Genomic DNA, 25,399 nt, shown 5'->3' with positions numbered 1-25,399 from the left:
ACGATCGCCGCCATGGTCTGGAACCGCTGCAGAGGCAGCGAGGCCCTGCCCACAGTGGCGTCCAGGACGGCCCCGATAAATTCCACCTTCTGAGTGGGCCTCAGGGTGGACTTGTCTGTGTTTATCAAGAGGCCCAGACTCGCAAACATGCCGGTGATCACGCGGACATGGCTGTTCACCTGCTGTTCCGACGTGCCCCGAATCAACCAATCGTCCAGATAAGGGAACACGTGGACACGGTTGCGCCGAAGATGCGCCACGACAACTGCCATGCATTTTGTAAACACCCTCGGGGCCGTGGACAGGCCGAACGGGAGGACTGCAAATTGATAATGAAGAGCCCCCACAACGAAGCGGAGAAAGCGTCTGTGGCGCGGCCAAATGGCAATGTGGAAATACGCGTCCTGCATGTCGAGGGTGGCGTACCAGTCTCCCGGATCCAGGGATGGAATAATGGTCCCCAGGGATACCATGCGGAACTTCAACTTCACGAGGTATTTGTTGAGCTCTCGCAGGTCGAGGATAGGCCTGAGGCCCCCCTTGGCCTTGGGGATCAGAAAGTAGCGGGAATAAAACCCCTTGCCTTTCTCGTTTTCCGGAACCGCCTCTATAGCTCCTTTGCTGAGGAGCGTCTGCACCTCCTGCCGAAGGAATTGCTCGTGAGAGGGGTCCCTGAAGAGGGACGAGGAAGGAGGGCGGGAAGGAGGAAACGAAACAAACTGCAGGCGGTATCCCGTCTGCACCACGCTTAAGACCCAGCGGTCCGATGTTATTTGGGACCACGCCGGGAGGAAAAACGAAAGGCGGTTGGAAAACGGGGGGGAAGGATCCATAGGGGAAACTGTTACTGCGCCCTCGAGCGCACCTTCAAAATGAAGGCTTAGGACCAGGCGGGGGTTTTGAGGAGCCTTGGTTCTGCCCCCCTTGGTTCCCCGACTGCCTGCGCCTCCCGTTCCTGCCGCGGCGCCTGTAAAAGTCCTGCCGCTGGCGGAACTGGGAAAACGGCCTGCGTTGTTGTTGTTGTTGTTGTTGCGGCCGGAAGGGTCTACGCTGCGTCACGGGAGTGTGCATCCCGAGGAACCGCATAACGACTCGGTTATCTTTTAGACTCTTGAGTCTGGGGTCTGTTTTGTCAGAAAACAGGCCCTGGCCTTCGAAAGGAAGGTCCTGTATAGTATGCTGGAGCTCCGGCGGAAGGCCGGAAACCTGCAGCCAGGAGATGCGATGCATCGTAACTCCTGACGCAAGGGTACGGGCAGCCGAGTCCGCAGCGTCCAAGGAGGCTTGCAAGGCCGTGCGTGCGACCTTCTTGCCTTCGTCCAAGATGGCCGTAAACTCTTGGCGAGCATCCTGTGGCAGCAGCTCCTTAAATTTGTCCACTGCCACCCAGGAATCAAAGGCATATCTGCTCAGCAGGGCCTGCTGGTTGGAGACCCTGAGCTGCAGCGCCCCAGCCGAATACACCTTACGGCCAAGGAGGTCCATCCGCCTGGCCTCTCTTGATTTGGGGGCTGGAGCCTCCTGGCCATGACGCTCCCTATCGTTCACTGATTGAACCACCAGTGAACACGGAGTCGGGTGTACATGGAGATATTCGTATCCCCTAGAAGGGGTCATGTACTTCCTCTCGACGCCTTTTGCTGTCGGAGGGATGGAGGCCGGAGACTGCCAGATGGTGTTGGCGTTGGCCTGGATGGTTCGTATAAAGGGCAGGGCGACCCTGGTGGGAGCATCAGAAGAGATGATGGTTACAATTGGATCCTCTATCTCCGAGACCTCCTCCGCCTGCAGACTCAGATTTTGAGCCAATCGCCTGAGGAGGTCTTGGTGAGCCCTGAGATCCAGCGGGGGGGGACTGTTGGAGGAGGTACCCGCCACCGCCTCATCCGGGGAGGAGGATGATGAGACCCCCGGCACGAGAGTGTCTAACTGAGGGTCTTCCTCAGCCCTCGCCTCTGCCTCCGGAGCCACAGCGGAGTCCTGCTGCTTGGACCCTTCCTCCCCTTCCGGGGAGGGAGGGGGGCGAGACAACGAGGCTTCCGGGGCCCTACGCTCCGCAGTCGCCGGCCTAGCAGGGAGCTGCTGGGGGCCCTGGGCCTGATGGTATGCCCAGGGTGTCCAGAATCCCCACTGTTGTGGGCCTTGGTCCTGCAGCGGCGGATCACCAAACAGCGCCGCCTGCCGGTCGGTGCCCAGCGCATAGCCGCTGTCCGTCTGGGAGGATACGGACGGCTGTCTCGAGGGCCACGGTGGGGCCGACCCTGGATGGTACGGGTCTGCGCGGGCCGGCACGGAGGATCGTCTCGGTGCCGGGGACCGGTGCCGGGAGTCATATCGGTGCCGGGATCGGGACCGGGACCGGGATCTGTCACGGTGCCGTGATCCTGATCGGTGCCGGGCGCCGCTTCGGTGCCGGGACCTGCTACCAGCTCGGTGCCGGGAGGTCGACCGGGACCTGCCACCAGCTCGGTGCCGGGAGGTCGAGCGAGACCGGGACCGGGACCTGCCACCAGCTCGGTGCCGGGAGGTCGACCGGTGCGGCGAGTAGCGTCGGGACCTGCTCCTGGAGTCGCGGTGCCGGTGTCGACTGGAGCCTGACCGCGACCGTCTCGATGCCGACCGGTGCCGCGAGTGCGACCGGTACCGCTGAGGGGAGCGGTGCCGGGACTGCGAGCGGCGTCGGGATCTGGAGCGCCCAAGACGTCGGGACCTGGATCGGGAACGACTGTCTCTGGGCGGTGCCGACATCATGGGCTTGCCTCTGGACACAACCCGCACCGGAGGTACCGGGGGTGGCAGCCGAGTAGGCTCAGTCAGGGCAATAAGGTCCCGAGCCGAGGCGAAGGTCTCCGGTGTAGACGGGACCACTATCTCAACCCCAGATCTCATGGGGGAGCTCGGCGGCACCGGACTCAACGGACCCGCCGGGCCCGGAGTCAACGGTGCTGACGGTGCCGGCGGCGCCGCGGCCGATGTCGAGGCCGGGCGCTCTAGCCGGGTCTGCCTGGCCGGAGTATTAGACTTCGACGGCCTTGGCTCTGGCTCCAGTGCCGGAGAGGGTCGGTGCCGAGGAGTCTTCTCGGTGCCGGAGCGATCCGGTGCCGGTGCCGATACCACGGCCTGCGAAGCCGTCGGGTCAAGTGCCGCCTCCATTAGGAGAGTTCGGAGCCTTTGATCCCTCTCCTTCTTTGTCCTCGGCTTAAAGGCCTTACAGATGCGGCACTTGTCGGATCTGTGCGATTCCCCGAGGCACTTCAGGCACGCTTCGTGGGGATCGCTGGTAGGCATGGGCTTCTTGCAGGCCGCACACTGCTTGAAGCCCGGCGAACCAGGCATGAGCCCGGTGCCGGGTGCCGGGAAGGGCTAAGCCCCCGGCGAAGAAGTACTTTACAACTAATTAACTTAACTATCAACTTAACAAACTAATTAACAACTATAATGAAACTAGAGATAACGATAGATAACGATAGATAACTAGGAGAGCTAGGGACGTGGAGGACAGCTATGCCGCGCTCCACAGTTCCAACGACCGACACGGCGGTAAGAAGGAACTGAGGAGCGGGCGGGCCGGCAGGGATATATATGCGGCGCCACTCCAGGGGGCGACCTGCCGGCCCACTGGAGTTGCTAGGGTAAAAAAGTTTCCGACGAACGTGCACGCGCGGCGCGCACACCTACCTGGAATGGATGTGAGCAATCACTCGAAGAAGAACCAATGATTACTGGGAGTTGAGTTACTACAGAAAAGTCAGATTCTATCCTTGATGTCTGCGCAGCTCCCACTCGCCATCCATGGGAGATGGCTGCAGATTGAAGGGAGTGTGTGGGCCTCGATATATACCCCAGCTCACGGACTCCACTTAAGAGGGGAATTTGCCCCCTCTCCCAAATGAGTCTGACATTCTGGCTATTACACAATCATCTGGTGCAGTAAATTGCACAGTATGAGCCCCGCCCCGTACTCATCAGTGTTCACAGCCTCTCACCACCATGATGTTTCCACCTCCCGTGCAGCTCACCAGGGCTTGGAATTCTTTTGCTTTTCCTTGATGCTTTCACTGCTTCGGGGGAAGCTAAACTTTGACCAAAAGAACTCACACCGGCTTTCTGCTTCCTAATTGTCTCCCTCAAACTTCCCAGCACGTCAGAACTGATTTCATTAGCTGCCTGCCGCTGCAGATTGTATTTAAAGCACAGCGTACGAAGAAGAAAGAATTCAGCGTGACCTCCCTGATCTGCTGGTGGAGGAGCGCTGTGCTGTGCTGTGCTGACAGCAAAAAGTACCCCTCCTTTTTCAGATGAACCCAAGCACAGCACAGACGCCTCCCCCATCCGAGCCCCCCCGCCCCCTTTTTGGCATTGGATGATGTACAGAAAGTGAATGGGGAGACAGAGCATGAAACATCACAGAACACGTTACCGAGCATGGGACTCTGCGCAGCAGAGCAACGCGTGGAAGTCGAGTCGAGCAAATTAGACACTGCAGATGCTGTAGATTAGTGTGAGCAAGGAGAGAGTGAAAGGCAGCAGGGCCTGGCTTCCTGAGCACTGGGTGCTGCTGAAAGGACAGCTGAGAGGGGGTGAGCCTCAGGCTCCAGGCGAAGCATCCCAAGTGGAGAGAGGGAGGGAGGATGGGAAGAACAGGGCTAGTGGTCAGAGCCTTTTCCAGACCAAGCTCTGGGTTCATAACCTGAGAGCGTCGCTAGTGAAGAGGGGTTCAGTAGGTCCCGTGTCAGTCCAGCACGACCCAGGTCTCTGCTCTGACAGGCCCAGCGCAGGATACCAGAGCACTGGCACCTGGCGAGCGCCACTGCTGCACCTCCTCCCGCACAGCCCTCAATGCTCCTCCCAGCAGTGCTTCAAAAGAGCCTGAATATTTTATCCCAGAAAATAGGCCACCTCTTCCCTTCCTGAGGCTGTGAGCATCACCCTGCCCTCGGGAGGCCCCATTTCCACACTTACGCAATTCAGGCTGGACAGGAGGAAGAGAAATCAGACTAGATTACAGGGAAAAAGCCCCTTACACTCAGCCCTCCCGACGAAAACCTTCCTGTTTAAAACTCTACCGCAGAATAGCTGTTCAGGGCACTGTGAATTAAATTATCCTGGAAAATCTCTACCAACTGCAGCATATGTTCTAATGAGCCCAACAGCGGCTCAAATTAAGCTGCAGTCAGCGTTTCTCTAATTAGCAGGTAGAGCCATTGCCAAGATCCCATTGCGCATTTCCAAACACCAGAACTACCGAGAGCCGCCGACCGCACTTGCCAACGTGACGTCATCTTCTTCCCCACCTGCTCTCCCTTCTGCATGGACCAGGCAGCCGTGATCTGCAGACTGTCCTGGGAAGGCAAGCCTGGCCCTTCCCTGCATACAGAGCAGCCCAAGGCTGCTGCCACCATGGACGCTGCTGCTGTGTTACCAGCCTAGCCAGAGTGACAAGCCTGGACATTAACGCTCCAGCTGACACCGCTCAGGGCAACATGCTTGCGGGAATCACCTGAACGCCACGCCGCAGCAATGAAAAAGGGCCATCAGGGGTGCGGCTTACCTGCTCCTCCGAGAGCTGGGATATGTGATTCACTGCAGCGTAAGACTCGATCTTTGGGTTGAAGTGGTTGATGATGGCTCTGAAAGAGAAGGAGGAAGGCTGTTAGGAACAGATTCCAGGGGAGGTGATTGTCTCTGGCAATATGAACCAGTGCATGGTGCGGGTGGGGGAGGGGTCTTCAAAAGGCCCTCTCCCCTCACATGCCTACCCCCACCCCCACCCCCACTGCTCAGCCTTCTCTGCCAGGCTGCGATGCTAGCAGCAATCACCGTGCTGCCAGGCCCCGGTGACTCTGTCAAACACAGCGCCTGCCCTAAGCGTGGGTGCTTGGACCCACGTGTTGTGCCCAGGGCTGCACTCCCAGCTGCCTGGACAGGGAGTCATCACCGCGCCAGGGCAGGCTGCAATTCACTCTGCACCTCGCAGGCAGAAAACCAAGGTGGGGATCACAGCCATGCCCTGCTCGGAGGAATCCCTCTCCCCAGCCAGTGAGGCACTTTTCAAGCCTGGTATCACACGACATCTCGTTCCACGTGACTCCACTGTCTGCATTGCTGCTGCTGTCCCCACCTCCACGCTCACTTACCTCTGCGCACTGGTCATTCCAGCCACAATCCTGCACTCCCTCCCACCCCAAGGGCTTCGGACGGACTGGGCCCTCCCTTCGGGGGCAACGTGTCAGAGCCCAGCAGAACAGCTGCGCGGCTGGTCTCTCGTCTCATTCACTTCACCAGCAGAAGGTCCCAAGCCCAGCCTCTGGGTGGGCAGCAGGGGTAGGGGCTGGGGAATCCTCAATGCAATCTAAAACTGAACACAGCAAGCCACGGCTGGAGATTTCCTCTTGACCTCTCATCGAGCTCTCCAAGGTGCCGCTGGCAGGACAAACGCTAAACCAACGAGTCTCTGCCGAGAGACAGCCGGGATGGCACCAGTGGCAACTGACACTTGGCCAACGCCCTGTGCCAGGCGGAGCTCAGGAATGCAATGGCCTTCACTGCGGCTCAGAACTGAGGTGCACTATGATACTGGCCTGGAGGAAGCTTGCCCAGCCCTGTTACGCTGTGCCAGTAGACAAGGCTTTCTGTCTCATGCAAATTGCACTAGTTGGGGTTGGACTAGATACCTCTTGATGACCCTTCCAACCCAGATTTTCTATGGTTCTATGAAATCAGCATGAAAATCCACTCAGTCTCCCACCTGCACGGTCTAATGGGGTCTCCTCCTCCTGGTCCTCCTGCAGGCCCCAGAAGGCCTGTTCGCTGCTAAGAGGTGGTGACTGGGCTCAGGGACTGCTGAGATTGCAAGGTGCCAAGCAGAGGCAGTGGGGAGAGAGGCTGCGGGGAGCATCTTTAAGTGCTCACATGGCAGACAAATAAACAACAGAGGAAGGAAAACCTGAAAGCAGGATTGACTCTGCCATCTCCTTACTCCTGTAACATTCCCAGTGACCCTATGCCAACTGGCGCGAGGTCTCCAGCGCACACGGAGGAGGCAATCAATGTGGAGACCGAGCCCACCGCTCTGATACGCAGAGACCCTGCCACCACTCTCATGACACCGGATAATGCAAGCGCGGAAGGTTGCCTGCCAGGCAGCTGATCGCCCCTCCAGGGAGGAAGGGAGTCCGGAGGCTGGTGGCGAAGGGCCCTATCTTTTCCCATTTCACCTGCATGACAGAAGCATCAGTGAGTGAGAACGTCACTCTCCGGTAGCCAGGGCTCCTGACAGCTGTGGCTTTCAAGCTGTCTGTTTCATGCCTGGCTGGAGTAACGTTTACACCCCTAACAGCTACAGGAACAGAAGAAAAGACGCACAACTCCCCCCACAAGGCTTAGCAGCTCAGTGGGACTCGGCGCACTCAGGTGGCTCCAGCACTAGTTAAGGAACAGACTGAGCAGTCACTTGTACCCACTGCTGTGAAGCACTTCACAGTGGGCCCTTGCTTGGTCCCTGCTCAGCTCGGAGCTCGTGCAGCGGTACCTGCAATCACAGCCGCCATTCGCCCTGGGGAACTGGCTTCGCTTTGAATCTGGGTTTGGAAAGCCTTTACTTAAAGCACACATCCCCCGGCCAGAGGAGACGCTGGGGAGCATGGGCACGTTCAGCCGTTTCGTTTCTTTAACAAACCTCCTTGCGCTGTCCAACTTCCGTGACAAAACCATTCCCAGGATGCTCTGCTGCGGTGCTGCCTTCCTCACGACAGAGGAGTGAGACCAGCCCAGGCTGAAATCCTGGCCCTGCTTCTCTGGGTTCTTCTCTAGGTCCCCAGCACCACAACACCCGTGGACACAGCACAGCTCCTGGGAATCCCTGCCCAGCCCAGGCTGCTCCATGGGAACAGACCCACTCTGCCGCCGCTACTCTGCGCAGCACATGGGAGCTGGGCTCCGTGATGTGCAGACACCCCCTGCCTGGGCCCCCAATCCCTGCTTCACCACCATCCTAATACCAGGGCTACTGCAAACCTCCCAGAAAGCCCTGCTGCACAGGATTCCTTTCTCCATCCAAGGAGAGGTAACTCAGAAACCGCTCTGTGTTTTACCCCTCAAAACTTCTGCCGTATAGACATGAAACTACGAGCCATCAGCTGCCCTGGGATGCACCTCAGAGCTGCTGTACGTGTCATTACCAGCTGAAATTTCACTTGGCAAAGCAGCCACTCCACAGGCTGCTGCAGCCAAGCACCATAGGGAGAAGAGCAGCTCTTTGCACAAACTCCCCTTATGTGCACAATTCCACTCTCTTGGTTTGAGTTGCCCCCATACAGCTCTCTGCTTTGGGGGCTGGGATAATTTCTCCCGGTGGTAGCACTGATCACACGGGTATTGGTCAGGACCCAGTACTTTGAGGTGCCCACAGCTACTTTAAAAGACCTCAGAGAGAGAAAGCTGCACCCGGTATTCGTGAGGAGTTGGCGAGCTCCTTGGCACATCTGAACAGTGAGGAAACCATGAAGCTCTGACTGCAAGAGGGAACGTTTCGATCCCCAGTCCAGCTTCTGATGCTGTGCACACTTACCTATGCCCACACTGCACGCATCCGGGTAGGGTGGTAGGGGGGTTGTTGCTATTTATCAGGCAGACTTCAGAACAACTCCATGGAGGAGATGCCTCTTCTCCGCCAGCACCACATGCCCTGCCTGATCTACAGCGCAGTGGCCGCTGCCTCCAGCTGGCGAGAGCAGAGGCTTGACAGCTCGCAGGAGGGAAGAGGGTGAAATGAGGGCCCAGCCATCCAAGACTGGATCCCAGCTGACCTTGCCTTTGAGTTAAGGCCGAATGCAGCGAGGGAACACTCGGAAGAGTGAGAGGTGAAGAAGGGCTCAGAATAAGCAGCACTGATCTCCTCCTCCTACCTAGGAGGACCCTCGCCCACTGACTAGTCAAGTCCATTATCACAGCTACCTCAGATCTCAGACCTGCTCTGTGCAGCATTTCGAGCAGAGAAAGGCACTTGGGGATCACGCGAGCACCCAGGACCCAACAGACAAGTTCATGTATCCTTCCGAAAGAAGGATCAGCAGACTGATACCATCTGTGCTGCAGAGCTTACCGACTGGGAGCCGGGTGGGGGAGCATGCAGGGGCTAAGGGTAAAGTTTTCAGAAGTGACTTAGGAGCCTAAGTCTCATTGAAAGCCAGTGGAACGTAGCCTCTTGAATCACCTGACGCTTCCGAAAACGTTAGCCAAAATCCTCCACGTTTCAGTGCCTCATCACCGGAGAATGCTGCTTCTGCTGTGTCCGGCCTGGGGCCATGGGGAGAGCACAGCCAGAGGCAATGAGTGCTGCATCAGGAAGAAACGGATAGTGAAATGCCGCATGCAGCCTCCTGGCAGGGGGAAATGGCTAAATGCCATCGCAGGGTTGTCATCAAGGCATGTGAGACCCAGCTGGGTTCCCTGACCACTATGCTGGCTGCAACAACCATGGGGTCTGGGTGCAAAATGGAGCGAAGCGAGGCAGGTAAAAGGGGCGGCAATGCTGAAATGTGGCCAGGAATTGCATTGCTGATCGCTGACACGGGGGCTCTCCCTGCTCAGAAATTGAAGCGTTTCCGAGGGGCTGGCAGGGGGCCACGGGAAGGAGCAGGAGGCCTGTTAGCAAGTCAGCAGTACTGGCCTCCGTTCAGCCCATTTATCAAGCCCCTGTTGTTCCCAGTCCAAGGCACGTCAAATACCAGGTGCTGGGCACAGAGTGGTAATCTGCAGCCAGAGCTGTTCCACGCACAAAAGCAGCATCACCAGCTCATCTTTCTCTTGCCCCATTGCAGAGCCGATTGGCCAGGGTCCCAATCTACTCAGCATTCAGAGACTGTGAAATGCTCCTAGCATCACCCCCAACTGGCTGGCGTTAACCCCTTCACAGCTGCACAGGTGTGATCTATGCCCACAAGAGTTCTGTCAACTCTACTGAACATTGGTGAGAGTCTTGTGCAGCACTGGTGGCACCTCTGGCCACACTGCACAGCATGACGCTTAGCATCAAAACCAGAACATCAACCAAGCATTATTTCTATTTGCATAGCCACAGCCCCCAGGAGTCCCTGCCGGGGACCAGGCCCCCGGGCACCCTGTTAGATGCGGTACAAACAGAGCAAAAAGATGGTCCCTCCCCCAAGTCTAAGTAACTCAACACCATCCTCATTTCTCTTTGACCTTTAATTAAGGTTTAGTTTTTAAACAAATGCCTATAGGGCTGTCAAGGAGTTGCGGGAGTCAGGGCCCTGCACCTTGGACTCTTAGCCAGCCAGTAAAACAGAAGGTTTATTTAGACGACAGGAACACAGTCCAAGACAGGTCTTGCAGGTACAGACAACAGGCCCCCCTCAGTCAGGTCTGTCTGGCTCCCCTCCATTTCCCCAGCCAGTTCCAAAGTGAAACTCTCAAGCCCCTCCTCTGCCTTTGTCCCTTTCCCAGGCCAGGAGGTCACCTGATCTCTTTGTTCTCCAACACCTTCAGTTGGCACCTTTGCAGAGGAGAGGCCCAGGCCATTAGTTGCCAGAAGACAGAGTGTTGGCCATTCTCTGTGCAGACAGTATCACAGGGGCCCTCTTGGACTCTGCAACAATCACACACCCTGATCCCTCCACCTAAATACCTAAGAAATGCATAGGGGAAACTGAGGAACCCACACAGTATTCAGAGAAAACATTAAGAGCGCTCCCACTTCGTCACAAGGGCATTTCTGAAAAGCAGGCAAGATTAAACACAAGCAAACCATCTGGAACGGCAGAGTAACTTCTCCTTATTTTGCTTTAAACACAGGCAGCTACTTTTGCACAGGCTGTTGGATTTCTTCAGCTCCCTCAATTTAATGAGCCCACAATTAACCAAGTCCAGACTTGAGAGAGCGCATCTCCTAGCCACCCAAATAAATGGCAGGGGAGAAGACAAGACAAATGGCTATTTTAATCAAATGAGAGCTCATATTTCAGCTCACCGGAAACATCTGACTCAGCACTGTTGTCTTTTCGTAGAAGAAAGAAGTGTGCTACACCTGTTCCATTCTCCCACCCCGAGACTTATTGATTGTGAAGGCAGGCTACGTGTTAGGTGGAGACACACGTCCTATTTATTTAATGAGATGAGGACAGAAGCGTAAGCGTGGGGGGAGTTGAGCTTTGGCAGCTTTCCAGCTTTCCTCATTTGATCCAGCTCCTTCCACAACAGGGAGCATGCAGAGCAGTGGGAATTTCTCCCCTGATCCACGGCTCTCTCCAATGCGCATTTCCACCTCCTCACTTGTGGGATATGAAACAATTGGTGACACCAGCCTTGTTCGAAGGATGAGCTCATTTGGTTTCCCACGGTTCATTGCCAGAGACTGAAGCCAAGTGAGATGCCGAAGTCCCATACTTTACCTAAGTCACTTCCTCTAGGCTTCTTGTCTAAGGCCAATCTGAGAGGTGAGAAGGTGAACTATTCCAGCACAGTCACAGCAGTTAGTCCAGGTGTCCTGGACCACCCATGGCAGCTGGGGGGGATTCCAGCCACAGCAGGATTTCCACACGGCCAGTCTGCTGCTGGAACCCTGCCAGCAAGGCTCAGCCGCGTGCCCTCCACGGCCTAGGAAACACAGACTCCGGTTCTCCGTGCACAGTGAGCTTCCCTTTCGGCTATTAGAATTATTCGTTAGACTTAGTGAATGGCTTTACTAAATTAAGCAACAAACGATGAAAACATTGTCAGAGGCTTCTTAAACGCCAAATGTTATCATGAGTATTATTAATGCATGGGAATAAGAATTTCAGATCTAGCATAGGAGACTAATCGGGCTAACGTGCCCTCTCTCTGGCCAACGCACTGCTCATTGACTTCATTTTCCTGCCCGAGATTCGTCGTTCTGACGAGAACCTGCCCCAACGACGTAACGTCCAGGGGATCACCATGTTAAAAGCCTTTCTTAAGACAGGCAAGGAAACACTCCCTCCGCACTTTGTTTCTAAAAGCAATAATTAAAGCCAGGAGATACTTCGGTGGGTCAATGCTCCTGCAAACAGCAGGATGCCCCCAGCACCAACAGCCATGTATTTTACAGCAGTGAAATGTGCCAAAACACTGAGTGAAATCACTGAATGTAATCTTTTGGTAAAGGCTATTTTCTTAAGCCTCTAGTTCTTGAAGCAACCAGTAGGTAAGGAGCAAATGATGGGGCAGGGATAGTCCACTCGTCCAGTGATGTACGGTGACCACCCGCAGAAAGTCAGTGCTTGCCAGCAGATACCACACAGAGGTGTTGAATACCACATCTCCCTCTCTGCTGACAACAGTTAATAACTGAGGGCAAATATTGATTTATTCATAGCGACCACTGAAATTGGATCATCATCCACCAGCTGCCTCACAATTCACATGACAGGTTTAGATTCCAACTCTCAAGACTGAAAACACTGGAAAACCTGCCATGCCTGTGAAAGCTGAAACATTTTAATTAGTCGTTATGCCCATTAGTAGCCTAATTAGTCATTTTAGTACAGGACATTTACCTTTAAGAAAAACAGAATACCTAGTTCATTGGAGGCCTCTTTTACTGCTGAATATCATATGGCTCACAGGCACTGGCTTCCAAATGTGCCAAGCAATGAGTGAAATTTAAGAAGTTTATACTCCATCCCACCAGGACCATATAAAGCTCCCTGGGAGAGGCAATCAAAGAGGCTGTTGGGCTAATTAAGCAGCCAAACATTTTACCATAAACTCTGTGTCACTTAAAGTGAATGCAGATGACTCTTACTGTGCTGTTCCGTCAGGGTTCAGACCCCAGGCACTGTGTGGGGTCCCCAGATGGTGCCAGTGAGAGAAAAGACCCTCTCTTTAGGTCATAGAAAGGAGATTTCTTCCACTGTCTCCAGCAGTGAAACTGGCTGCCATGGAGCACCGGCCCCTCCAAACTGCACCCGTGACACGACCCAAGAGAAGGTGCTGAGAAGCCGCTGTCCTTTTCAGGACTGGGTGGATGAATGGTCAGAACAACATGAGCAAACCATAAATGGCTAACGCATTGAAGGATTCTTGAAGAGGCTTGGGCTCACTCAGTGGCTGAGCAAGAATCAGCCACAGTCGAGGGAAGAGAAACGTAGCCCCACAATGATATTTTACCAAGTTGATAATTATACCCGTGGTGTCAGTTACGGCTGTGTCAGCGCAGCCGTGTAAATCTCAAACCCATCCTGACCTCCCAGACACTACCTGCTATTCCACAAACTGGAACTGGTTATTTACAGCGCCATTCCCTGCAGAGACAAGCTGATGCAAGCCTGGCAGTTGTTTCTCATCAGACGAGTGTCAATGGAAATTCGCCTGCTGGTGCTCAGCGGCTGCAGAGACTGTTTAATGGAACCCATTTGGGCGATACTTCTGCTGCTCAAAGGCCACGACCTGGGGAGCAGAATGTGGAATCAAACGCCAAACCTGGGGCATGAACAAAGCGTCACTGATCAATGCAAACTTGCAGGTCATTTCTAAGGGGCGAGGGGGGACAATCTTTCACAGAGATGCTTTGCCAGGGAAAGTCACACAGCTACATCCAGTTTGAAAGCCTGAGGATTTGCAAGCGCTCTGATCTCCATCTCGCCATGAACACGTCTCTTTCGCTCTCAGGGTGGAGGACTTGGAAGAGTTCACCCTAGTTCGCTGCATGGGTATTCCCTGCGCCCCCTCAGCCCTTCTTCATGCCATTTACACCCTTCTGCCAGAAAGATACCCTCTGTCTGCCCCATGCCCACATCTCCCTTACCTGCCCTGTGTTGTTCTAGGGCACTCAGCGCCATGGCATTGTCGGGAATGATCTTTGGGCACCTAGGGCCAGCAGTAGCTCTGCTCCAATTTCTACCAGAGACTAAGATGTTCAGCTAGACTGGGCAAGACAGAGAAGAAAGCTGGCACATGTTGGGAGGAGACTTTCACGTGCTGCATCTGGGACTGGAAACAATTCCTGTCTCGACCAGCCCTCATCCCCATGATATCAGAGCAGCTTCCCGCAGTGCTCTACGCAACATGACTAGCACGTCTCACGCAGGCTGCGCTCTCTAGCCAAAGGGCAAAAGAGTTGGTGGTTTGTGTTCTGGTTTTTCATTTATATCTGTATTTACTTTCCATCTGCGGTGCTTGCATGTGGTTATTACTGAAGGAAGCTTAAAGGAGCACATCTTCCACTGGGATGGAAAGTGGCGAGGTACAGAGACTATTCTAAGTTATTTGCTGACTTTTTCTGCCATGCAAGTCACTGGAGAAAGGGCCCGGTGTTAAAATTCCTATGACAGTGACATGCGGCACCACAAAAGGACCTGCTGGAAAATAAGCCCCCTATGACCTTATTTTACCCGTCCGCTGGTTTTAGAATCACAAAATGTCGATTAAAAAATGGAACAAAATAAAGCAGGCATTGCAGATGGTTCCTAAGCATCATCACACATGAAGCAAGTGGCAGTAAAGACTGGCACACAACAACAAGCCTCAGACTTCTCCGTAGGAATGCAGAGCAGGAGGTTTGCTTTTGACCTCTCAACGAGATGCATTCGTGTTTTTACCATGGAGCTGGAATTACCGCAGAGCTGCAATGTCCAGAGAGGAACATCAGATCTTCAGGGTCAACAGCATGAAATGGATTGTGTAAAGGTCCAAGCTGCTACAGACGGCTACACGCTTAAGCCAGGAGCATCTGGTGGTACAGGTCCCATTTTGGGATGCCCAAAAGGAAACAGTTCGGATCTCATTTCTGGAAACGTTGAACACCCACAACTCCAAGTGCAGCCAAGACGACTTGCAGGCGCTCAGCACCCTGAACTCAAGCCCAAAGCATCCGACACTGGACATCCAAAAACCCAGGCCACCTCTGAACATTTTAGCCTCAGTCAATAAAATGAACATTCAGGAAAAGCGCAAGGAAAACTGATGGAAAAAAGGCCAGGCAAAATGCTTCCTCCATGTTTGATAATTAACAAATGCTAAAAATAGAGGCCAGACCCTCAGCTGATGGAAATTCTGGGATTTGGCCTAAAATTAATTGTCATTTTAATAATAAACTTGCATTAACAAAACTACAGTGCCAGCTTGTTTTGAGGGATTTGTTTCTTCTCTATCCCTTTCAGCACCTCCCGGAGAATGTTGAAATGTTCCTTTCAGACCCATTTTTGCCCTTGAATTTGGCCTGTAAATTGATTTCCCCCATGGTTCTGAAGGAGCTGGAATTAACATGGCACTTTGCTTATTTTCTTGTTTGTAAACCAGAATCACTGACGTCTGCCCAGCAAAGGAAAATATTTTAAACAATGTTATTATTGCACACCCAGCGGGGGGGAGGGGAGCTGCTCACTAGGAGAGGTAGGTTTGTGGGGGGAGTGGAATGAAATGGGGACGTCACAAAAAGTTTTCACGCTTTCAGGTCACTACTAAAGCCAAAAATTGCCAATAGTTGCTCCCCAGTGGTATGGGCCATGCCGTAATTCCCCCTATACTTGGAAAATACAAAAACTGTGGGATTTCCACGCCACTGTTGACAATCTGTGCACACACTGACATTATTTAAGAGTGCACGTGTATTAACATATACGTACAGCTAGACGCTTTCCTAGATCATTTAACACTGGTTCTGAACTGCTACACTAGGTACTAAAGCACTGCAAAGATGCTGCTCGGAAAACACTAGTCTAACTTGCGATGGGAATGCTGTAAATGCAGCACAGAACGATCACACTGCTCCCGGCTTGGCTGCTAAAAATGCACTCTCCCCTCATATGGGCTTCATTTTCCTATGCCAACATTTTCCACATGCTTTCAAAAACTGTATAAGCCATCTTCTCTCCTGTGCTTTGGAATGGACGATCGGGTCACTGGACTTTGGGATGGCAACATTAGCCGCCTCCCGGGGTAAAACCAGTCTGAGTCATTAGAGAACTGATTATTATTTTAAATACTAGGTCAGATTTTCCAATACTTCACCAATCTCATGGGAAGTGATTGCTGTCTAACAGCCAACGCGGGCTAGCTGAACAGCACATAAGCAGCGACATGGACCGGGATATCTGATGCTAATGACCAGTGACATGTATCAGTCTGATTGAGCCAAGGCTGGGCAATGTCTCTACGATACTGAAAAAAGGAAAATTATGTAACCCGCTTGGGAAAAACAAACTGAACATTTCCTTTGGGGACGATCGAAATTTGGCTCATATACACTCGGGATGCTCTCCAGGGACGGGATTTAAAACTAGAACAGGGGCAGGACAAATTCCATTTGCAAAGAGTTTTCAGATTTCAAGTGTAGCTTTGTTTCTTATCGAAACCCCCAATTTTTGAAATTCTCCACAGAGGAAATTTCTAAAAAGATTTCCACTTCAGAGCGCTCAAAGCATTTTGTTTTGACAAAAGAAAAATGTTTATATTGTGTTATATTATAAAAATGAAAATGAAACATTTCTAAACAAAACATTATATTTCCAAAGAAAGAAAAGAAGAGAAGCGTTTTATTCTGACAGCGTCAAAACGGGATATTCTAACAACATCCAAACTTTTACCCTTCATTTTTTTCTCCACAACAAAAAGTCAGCAAACCAGGCAGGATTTTCCGAAGTGTTTCCATGTTTTACAGAACTGCATTTCCCAACAGAAAATGGCGAGCAAAGGTTTCCCGACCAGCTCCATTTAGAACAATAAACTCACTTGCTATTGGACAAGGTTTCATATCACACGACCCAGGTGCACACAGCAGAGCTGGCCACACAATCCCCCTGCAAATCAATCCAATTCTCCTACTTCAGGGATGGCCCGAAGAGCAGCCCCCATCTCCCTGGTTACCACCACTGGTACTAGTCAACCGAACCAAGTGACAGGATCCTCGGAGGCAGCTTCTCTGCATGAAAAAGTGAGGGTGTCTGACAGTCATTCAACAGAGGAGCTTCCTGAAAGTTGAGCATGGCCGCAGGCTCCTGGCAAGTTGCCTGAGTTGTCCACAGTTGGGCAAAGCTGTGGTAGGTTGTCACGCACACGGCTCAGAATATTTGCAGGGCTGCTATAGAAAGCCAACTGCATCGCAACTGACCTTCACTCTCCAGAACTCTCTTTAAAGAGCCTGAAAAATTAATATTCACCTAGCTTCCAAGGCTTCATCCTGCATAATGAGAGACAGGGAAAGGCACCAGAGAGACAAGGAGCCTGTCTCTTCCCGACCCGAGCAACACGGCAGAGAACTAGGTAAACAGAGAACAGTCAGCCTCCGGGATAGCCGGAAAACGTCAACAACCCTCAACAACTTACTGAGTTAAAACCCTTCTTCCGTTCATTAACACATACAAAGGAGAGAGGGGCAGCATGAAAAAGAATAAAGACGCATGGACTTCGCTCTCTCTCTCAAGGTTATAGAATAGGGAGCAGTAATCAGAGATCCAAATGAGGCAGTTGTTTAAAGTTGTCCTCAAACAAAACCGTAAACCCAGAAGACTCTGTAGGAGCTGCTGTGTTGAAGTGCTAATTGCATTCCTTGTCTCCTTTTAAAGAAAAACATGTTAACACACTATCAATAATTCACTTTTAAGTGGCTTTAGTTGCCTCATAAAGAGCCAGTTCAGATAATTAAACATTTTTGGATTAGGTTCTCGTTACTCTTGAGGGATTTGGGACTCAGCAAAGTCTACTCTGCTGAGGCACAGTCCTGCTTAGTGTAATCACCTCACACCAAAAAAACCCTAAATCCCAACGCGGAAGCCTTTTGCTGCAGCACTTTTGTTTATGAGCCAGTAAAACAAGGTCACCACGGTTTTATGCAGCCAGCTTGAAGTAGTTTATTTGTTGTTTGTGGGCATCAAAGGTTCAGCTCCTGCTCGTCTGGGCGTCCTGGTGCTCACAGGGTGCGTTTCTCCGAGTAATCGCTTCTCAGCCTGTTTTCTTTCTCGTGAAAGAACGGGGAGGGACGCCTCCTGCAAGTTCCAGGCATGCTGTGGGTAGGTGTTAGGAGAACTCTTCCAAATGCTGTTTGTCCTGAGCCATGACGCGCCCAAGCCTGGCCTTGGAGCATGCCAGGCGATGCCTGACTGTGCCAGCGACCCAGCTAAATCATTGCTCACATGGCATATGTGAGGACTTAGACCCAGCTCTCCAGAGGAGAACGGCTTTGGCATTATCCCATCATGACACTAAACTCCCCTACTACTTCACATGTCAACTCTGGTTTCATTCTGTGCTGCCAAATGAACCGTCAGAGACCTGGCCCCAGAACTCAAGTCCCAATATGACTTTCCCTCCACCGCCCGGCCGGCAGACTTCACACGTCGGCCAAGCTGACAAATGGGATTTTAAATGTCATTAACAAAGGAAACATCCTGACGTCCTGCACGGAGGGCAGCCATGGCTGAGGGCACCCTGGAGTACACAGCCATTAACAGCTACAATGTGATGCTGTCTCGCTCGCCTTTTCTAGAAGTCCTAAGGAAGGCAGTAGAGACTATGCTGAACTAAGCTGTACTTGGCTCCACTTCACTCCTTTCCAGGAAGATATGAGGGGTCTCAGAGCGAGGAAAACTTGTTTCTACCCCCACTGGGACTGCTCAGCTCAGACAGTTCCCTGCCTGTGGTTAAAAGATTACGTGAGTACATCACTCTGGATAAACATTTCTTTTTAAACCGAACCAAACAAAAGAATTATCACAACACTCCTGCACTCTGGCTCCCCAGTGCTAGAAATGCACTGATTATAAACCCGTGACCATGTGCAAAATCCCCAGCTCCCCCGGAGATGGTGTGAACTGGGTGTGGCTGAACACATAAAGATCAAACACAACATTCTGACCAGAAGGCCAGGCTAGGGACTGATTTCCCCACAACCTGCAGGCAGCACTGTCCCCAACACTTCCTCTCCAATCTACATCACCCCTCTCCTGATACATTTTCCTCTGTAGGCCCCCTCCGCCCCCCATAACCATATCCTCATATATGATCATCGCTGGGACTGTCAATTGAGGCAAAAAAACGCTTGTTTGGAAAAATCAGAGGTTTTCAGCCTACAGATGTCTCATTGAGCAGCTTCTGTTTCACTGGACTGCATCTTTTATGTGCCAGCTCTTCCAAACCTGCTTCCAGCGCACTTATTTGGTTTAATTGCTGCGCTGATGGATTTTGACAGTTGTCGGACACTGCTTGGCAAAGAGCAGCATTTTCACAACAGGGAAATATAAGCCTCAGGTGCAGGAACGGGGATTGTTCATGGTTAGATTTAAATGGCAAATGAGACCTCTAGTGAGACCAGGTTGGGGAGGGAATATCTTCTATTTGATCAACTTCTGCTGGTGAAAGAGACCAGCCTTCGAGCTACACAGAGCTCTCCTGCAGGGCTGGGGAAGGTTCGCTGAGTGTCACAGCTCAGTGGAGTGCAGACAAGTGACCAGACAGGCCACCTCTGGAGGGACGGGCACGGGGGACAGCAGGAGGAGAACTATTAGCACTGGAAGTGGGATAGGACCAAACGTAACAGAGCTAAAACCAACCCCCCAACTTGGAACTGGGTAACTTGTACTAAACAGCAGCCAGAGAAACACTGACCAGAGCGAATTGGTGTGTGTGAAAAAGGGTATTTTCTCCCAATTGATAGAATCATCCCCTGGCTGCTCTTGCTAATGTAGACAGGACCTCAAGCTCAAATATTTACTAAACAATTGGGAGCAGAAACCTCTTTGCTGAAGATTCAACTGCCGTGACATTCTCGCTCTTTTCAACGTAACAAGTCAACAGGGGAAAAACCTTTTCCCTCTTTAAAGAAACCCAACATCTATCCATCTTCCCAGACTCCTATGTACATCACAAAGACACACTATAGGGCACAAAGCCAATTCTGTTTCCATCTGCAGGTCACCTTTAAAGATCTCAGGCACTTTTTGCAAGAGAGTCGGGAGATTTCATACAGGTGCGCTGGATACATTCCAGTTGGAATAACTATATTTTGGCTACCAAAAGCCCCACGAGATTTCAAATGGATAAATTATACATCCCGTCCCCTTATGAAACGTGCTCTGCAGTGCCACTAGTGCAAAATGGCTGTTTGTTCTGAGTTATTTTATACACGTGCACACAGCCTATAAAGCACTGTGATCTTTGGGGTAAAAAGGGTGCACAAATGTGAGGATTATGCAGCTAGGACACAGACCTGGGACTGGAACTTGCTGTGGTTCCCCTGCATGGATTTGGTTTCTGGCTAGTCTCAAATGAAGTGCTGCAATATTTGTATGTTCAAAGCTATTGGCTTTAGATGGCTGATCACTGCTCTGAGGTGTCCCTGAGTAGTGAATAACGCGGCAAGCCAGGTAAGCAAACAAACCATCTACTTCTTACTCTGGTTAACTGAGAAAGTCCTAACCCAGATCAGAGACTGTTAAAGCAACCCAATCCCTAGGCTGTTCCTACAGCACACTAGATCTAGTCTCCCGGCATTATTTATGGCACTTACTCAAGGAGAACTGGAGGCTTTTCTGAACAGAGATACAAATCAATATGAGCTCTAACAGATGGGGTCTTTGTGGGGTTCTGCTGCAGCAGCAGTGTTCAGTGCTGAGCAGAGTCTTTCAGCTGAACCACTGACAGAGCAGGGAGGTTTGCTTGGAAAAGCTGGAGCGAGGAGAGATTCCAGTTGCCGGCATTGCACTGAATGTTGCCTACCGCTTCAGGAGGTCAGCCCCTTTCGAGTCACATCCGCACACGGGATCCAGCGCTCAGCAGAGGGGCCCTCGGCACATTTCAGACTGTAGGAGGATAAGTAATAATGCAATGGAGATACAGGCCAGCTCCCTCATTGGGCTCCGGCAGCAAGGCTGTATCACAGATGGCTTTGCCTGTCAGAGGCATCTCAGCTGGAGGAGAGACGGATGGGAGCTGTAGTCACTGTTGGCACTTGTGATTGGGTCGAGGGAGGCTGTTCCAGATCTCAGCTGTGTTGGCGTTTGCTTAGGGGCAGCGCAGATGGAGGGGTTGAACTTGCTTTGGTATGCACAGAAATATGGGCTGGAGCCTTGAAGTGACAGTTCAGCAGCAGGTGAGTGTTTCTCCCCCGCCCGCCCGCACAGAGAAACATCCAAGCCCACAGCTGCGTAGATTTAGGATGACAGGTGCCGGCAGAACACATTACAGGCTCTATAGGAAAAAACCTTCAGATCAGCCTGTCTCTAGCTCCTGTCAGTTATCGGCTGGGCTCCCCAGATAAGAGCGTACAGCTAAGAATCAGTGATCATTTGAGGCCAAGTTACAGCAGGGGTCTCTGACCCTGATCTATTTGTTTTTCTATCCTGTCTGCTTGGCACATTGGGTCAAAACTGATGACCGCTTATTTCGATTTAATGAAACTGAGGTTTGCTCACAGAGAATTGCACAAAACTGCCTTTTGAATGGCTATTTCAAGGCCTGACCCTTGATGACCTACAGAGGGAGAAGGGATTAGTTAATCAGAGTGACCCCCCCCCGCCGCACGCACACACGCACACACGCACACACACTTGTAACCGTGCTATGCAACAATCGGACTGGGCCCTTGCTTGCTTCTCTGCCATAGAAAGGCTGCCTGAAAGGATCGGGCCCATCACAATCAAACTTGTGCTTGCAGCTGTTTTTTTTAAAGAATTACTGGAAGCATCCAAACGTGCTTTGCCCTGATTTTACTGGAGCGCCCAGAAGTTCCCCCTTAGCTGACGGTGCACAGGATGCTGAATGTTTAGCAATGAACCGTCTGTTCAGGTGTTTGAGTTAAACTGGGGTAACAAAAACCAAAAGTGTTGAAAAGTCATCATAGATTCCAAGGCTGGAAGGGCCCATTGTGCTCATCATCTGGTCTGACCTCCTGTAGGGCACAGGCCAGAAAACAGCCTCAGAATAATCCCTCCTGCAGAGCTTTCAGACAAGCATCCAAGCTTGATTTGAGAACTGCCAGTGATGGAGAATCCACCATGATCCTTGGGAACCTGTTCACTGCTAACAATGTACAGCTCATTTCCAATCCGAATTCCTCTAGCTTCAACTTCCAGCCACTGGATCACCTTGGCCCTTTCTCTGCTATAGCCCAGTATTACATATTGGTTCCCCATGTACAGTACTTACAGACTGATCAAGTCAGCATTTAACCATCCCCGTGTTGAGCTACACAGATTAAGCTCTGTGAGTTTCTCACTCTAAGGCACATTTTCTAATCCTTTAATTATTCTCGTGGCTCTTCTCTGCCCCCCTCCAAGTTATCCACATGCTTCTCGATTTGTGGGCATCAGAGCTGGAGACAACATTCCAGCAGCAATCACACCAGTGCCAAATATAGAGATAAAATAAACCTCTCTGCTTCTACTCGAGATACCCTTGTTTATGCTCCCGTGACACAGAGGCCTGTCTGTGGTTCACAGTTCTGTGTCAGCAACTCGTTAGGCCTGACATGCTCATTATACCTCACACACTGGTGTCAGGACACTGATTTAAACAGTGACATGTAACAGACTCTTTGAAATCTAACCCCATGCTGGTCATTGATAGCACTAGGAGTGCTTGTAACAAGTCTGGAGGTGAAACTGTACATACTCTCTGGTATTATGTCCTGGAGACTGTACACAGACAAAGGGGACAAAACAGGTTTCTTCTCTATAAAGGGAAAAGCAAATATGGTGGCAGATGCCCTGTCCAGGAAAGAGGGGTCAGACCTGCTGCCTCTGGGTCAGCCAGTTGCTGGCCCTCCTGCTGCTTTGTAAGGCCCATGGTGTGCCCCTCCCATGCCAGCGGCTCACAGGTAATGTATTTCACCTGGCCTGACCAAGTCCGCATACCTCAACTTACTCTGAAAGTGTGTCGTGTAAGATAGCACTGGAAAACTAACAACTCACTAATTATTCATATTCTTGGATGATGCATGCACAGTGTGCGTACAAAGAGTTATGAATATACAGTAGAATTATAGTCTTAAAATGTGTTTGGCCAGCAATGCATAAGGACAGGTGCTTCAGACAAAGGAATGTGTATTTGATTCTCTGACCAGCCTGGTCTTCAGGCAAAGACAATGAAGATCCATTTTTACATAGTAGGTAAACAACGTTATTAAGCCAACAGCTGGGGGAGGAGACAGAACGGCATCTATGCCACAGCGAGAGAGCGAAGTTGGTCTGGGATTTGCTTTTCAAAGAACATTTTGCAAAGGTTTACTGGTCTGTAAAGACAGGGGGATGAACCGCAAGTGATGAGCTATTGAATCAGGTGATTGTATACACGATCACTGTATTATAAAAGTGTATAGAGGGAGGTCTTTTCTGCACGCTAATGACACACCAGTGATTAGTATCACTGTGAAATGTATGTATGAACAGTATAGGAGGAAATATGGATACTTAATGATATTATGCTTTAAAGTCTATGGCCAAACAGGGAGAAACAGGTTCCCTCCCAGACAGGAGAGAAGGCAGCTATCTCCCTGTCTCCAGTGAGATTAAGCAAGGTCTGACCGAAAACAAGGGAAGCGCCACTGACACAGAAACAGCAAGGGGATGGGAAGCCCATAGGAAAGGAAGAATAGCATGACATCTTTCTGCCTCTTGAAACAAAGTCATTGAACTTTGGAAGATATGAGCAAAAACAGAAGCCATCTTTGGCATCCCTCACTAGACAGGACACAGGAGAATATAGCTCTTACATCCTGAGAAAAATGGGTCCTTCAGCCAACGGGGGAGAAAGAGGGGAGCGCGTTGAAATCTCTGGAAACTTAATACAATATAGGTGAGAAACCATCTTAAGCAAAGCCTGTACCTTGCTAAATTAAATTTTAGCCTTTCAGATGCATGTTTTCACATTTATTTGCTTGTAACCCTTTCTGACCCACGAAAGCTTATTCTCCAATACGTCTGTTAGTCTATAAGGTGCCACAGGACTCTTTGCTGCTTTTACAGATCCAGATTAACACAGCTACCCCTCTGATACTTGTTCCTAGAAGTGTACATTTACATTTAGCTGTACTAAAACACACGTTGTTTACTGGCGCCCACTTTACCAAGCAATCCAGACCTCTCTCAATCACTGACCTGTCCCCTTCGTTATTTACCACTCCCCCCATTCTTGTGTCATCAGTAAACTTCATCCGTGATGATTTCATGTTTTCCTCCGGGTTATTGATAAAAATGTTAAATAGCCTGGGGCCAAGAACAGATCCCTGTGGGACCCCTCTGGAAACACACCCACTTGATGATGATTCCCCATCTATAATTACATTTTTAAGTCTTTCAGTTAGCCAGTTTTTAATCCATTTAGCATGTGCCACGTTATTCATATCACTAGTTTTTTAATCAAAATGTCATGTGGTACCAAGTCAAATGCCTTAGAGAAGTCTAAGTCTACTACATCAACCAATCTTGTAATCTTATCAAAGAGATCATTAGTTTGAGAGGATCTATTTCCCATAAACCAATGTAATTAATGCAAACAAACATTACCCTCCTTTAGATTTTTAAATAAATCAAGTCCCGTATCAGCCACTCCATTATCTTGCTCCGAAACTACGTCAGACTGACAGGTCTATAATTACCTTTATAAAATACTGCCACATCAGCAGCTTTCTTCCAGCCTTCTGGAACTCCCTCAGTGTTCCAAGACTTAATGAAAAATCAACATTAACAGCCCAGAGAACTCCTCAGCCAGATCTTTTAAAACTCTTGAATGAAGGCTATCCAGACCTTATGAGGAGAGGCTGAGGGAATTGGGCTTATTTAGTCTGCAGAAGAGAAGAGTGTGTGTGGAGGGGCGGGGGAGTTGAAAGCAGCGTTCAACTACCAGAAGGGGAGTTCCAAAGAAGATGGAGCTCGGCTGTTCTCAGTGATGGAAGATGACAGAACAAGGAACAATGGTCTCAAGTTGCAGTGTGGGAGGGTCTAGTTTGGATATTAGAAAAAACTATTTCACTAGGAGGGTGGTGAGGCACTGGAATGCATTACATAGGCAGGTGGTGGAATCTCCTTCGTTAGAGGTTTTGAAGGCCCAGCGTGACAAAGCCTTGGCTGGGATGATTTAGTTGGGCAGGGGGTTGGACTAGATAACCCCCTGAAGTCTCTTCCAATCCTAATCTTCTGTGATTCTTCTATGCTGATTTTAAAACATCTTTAGCAGCTACTGTGACATTCTTCTGAGTTATTACTGGAATGCAACATGTTTCCTCATTTTCATATATGACATGACTGTGTTATCTGGTTTGTCTCCAAATACAGAACAGAAATGTTTAGTGAACACTTTTGCTTTTTCTGCATCATCCCTGATAATTCTAATCATTTCCATCTAGTAATGCACTAATACTATTCTTCATCGCCATCACCGCTCCTATAACCACACTGGTCACTGGGGCACTATCATCGATGAGCAATCA

At 50.9% G+C, this 25,399-nt stretch overlaps 1 protein-coding gene across 4 annotated transcripts in view; it reads right to left on the bottom strand.

Annotated features, from left to right (window-relative positions):
• ARMH3 (armadillo like helical domain containing 3) overlaps positions 1-25,399 on the bottom strand; it is a 211,524-nt gene that overhangs the window by 39,577 nt on the left and 146,548 nt on the right. For all 4 annotated transcript variants that reach the window (XM_030570419.1, XM_030570423.1, XM_030570422.1 and 1 more), the window contains one exon: positions 5,552-5,630. In XM_030570419.1, the coding sequence (XP_030426279.1) occupies positions 5,552-5,630 (79 nt within the window). The remainder of the gene's footprint in view (positions 1-5,551; positions 5,631-25,399) is intronic.

The sequence above is a fragment of the Gopherus evgoodei genome, chromosome 7 (assembly GCF_007399415.2).
Source record: "Gopherus evgoodei ecotype Sinaloan lineage chromosome 7, rGopEvg1_v1.p, whole genome shotgun sequence".
Classification (NCBI taxonomy): Eukaryota; Metazoa; Chordata; order Testudines; family Testudinidae; genus Gopherus; species Gopherus evgoodei.
This window is presented reverse-complemented; position numbering and strand designations above follow the sequence as displayed.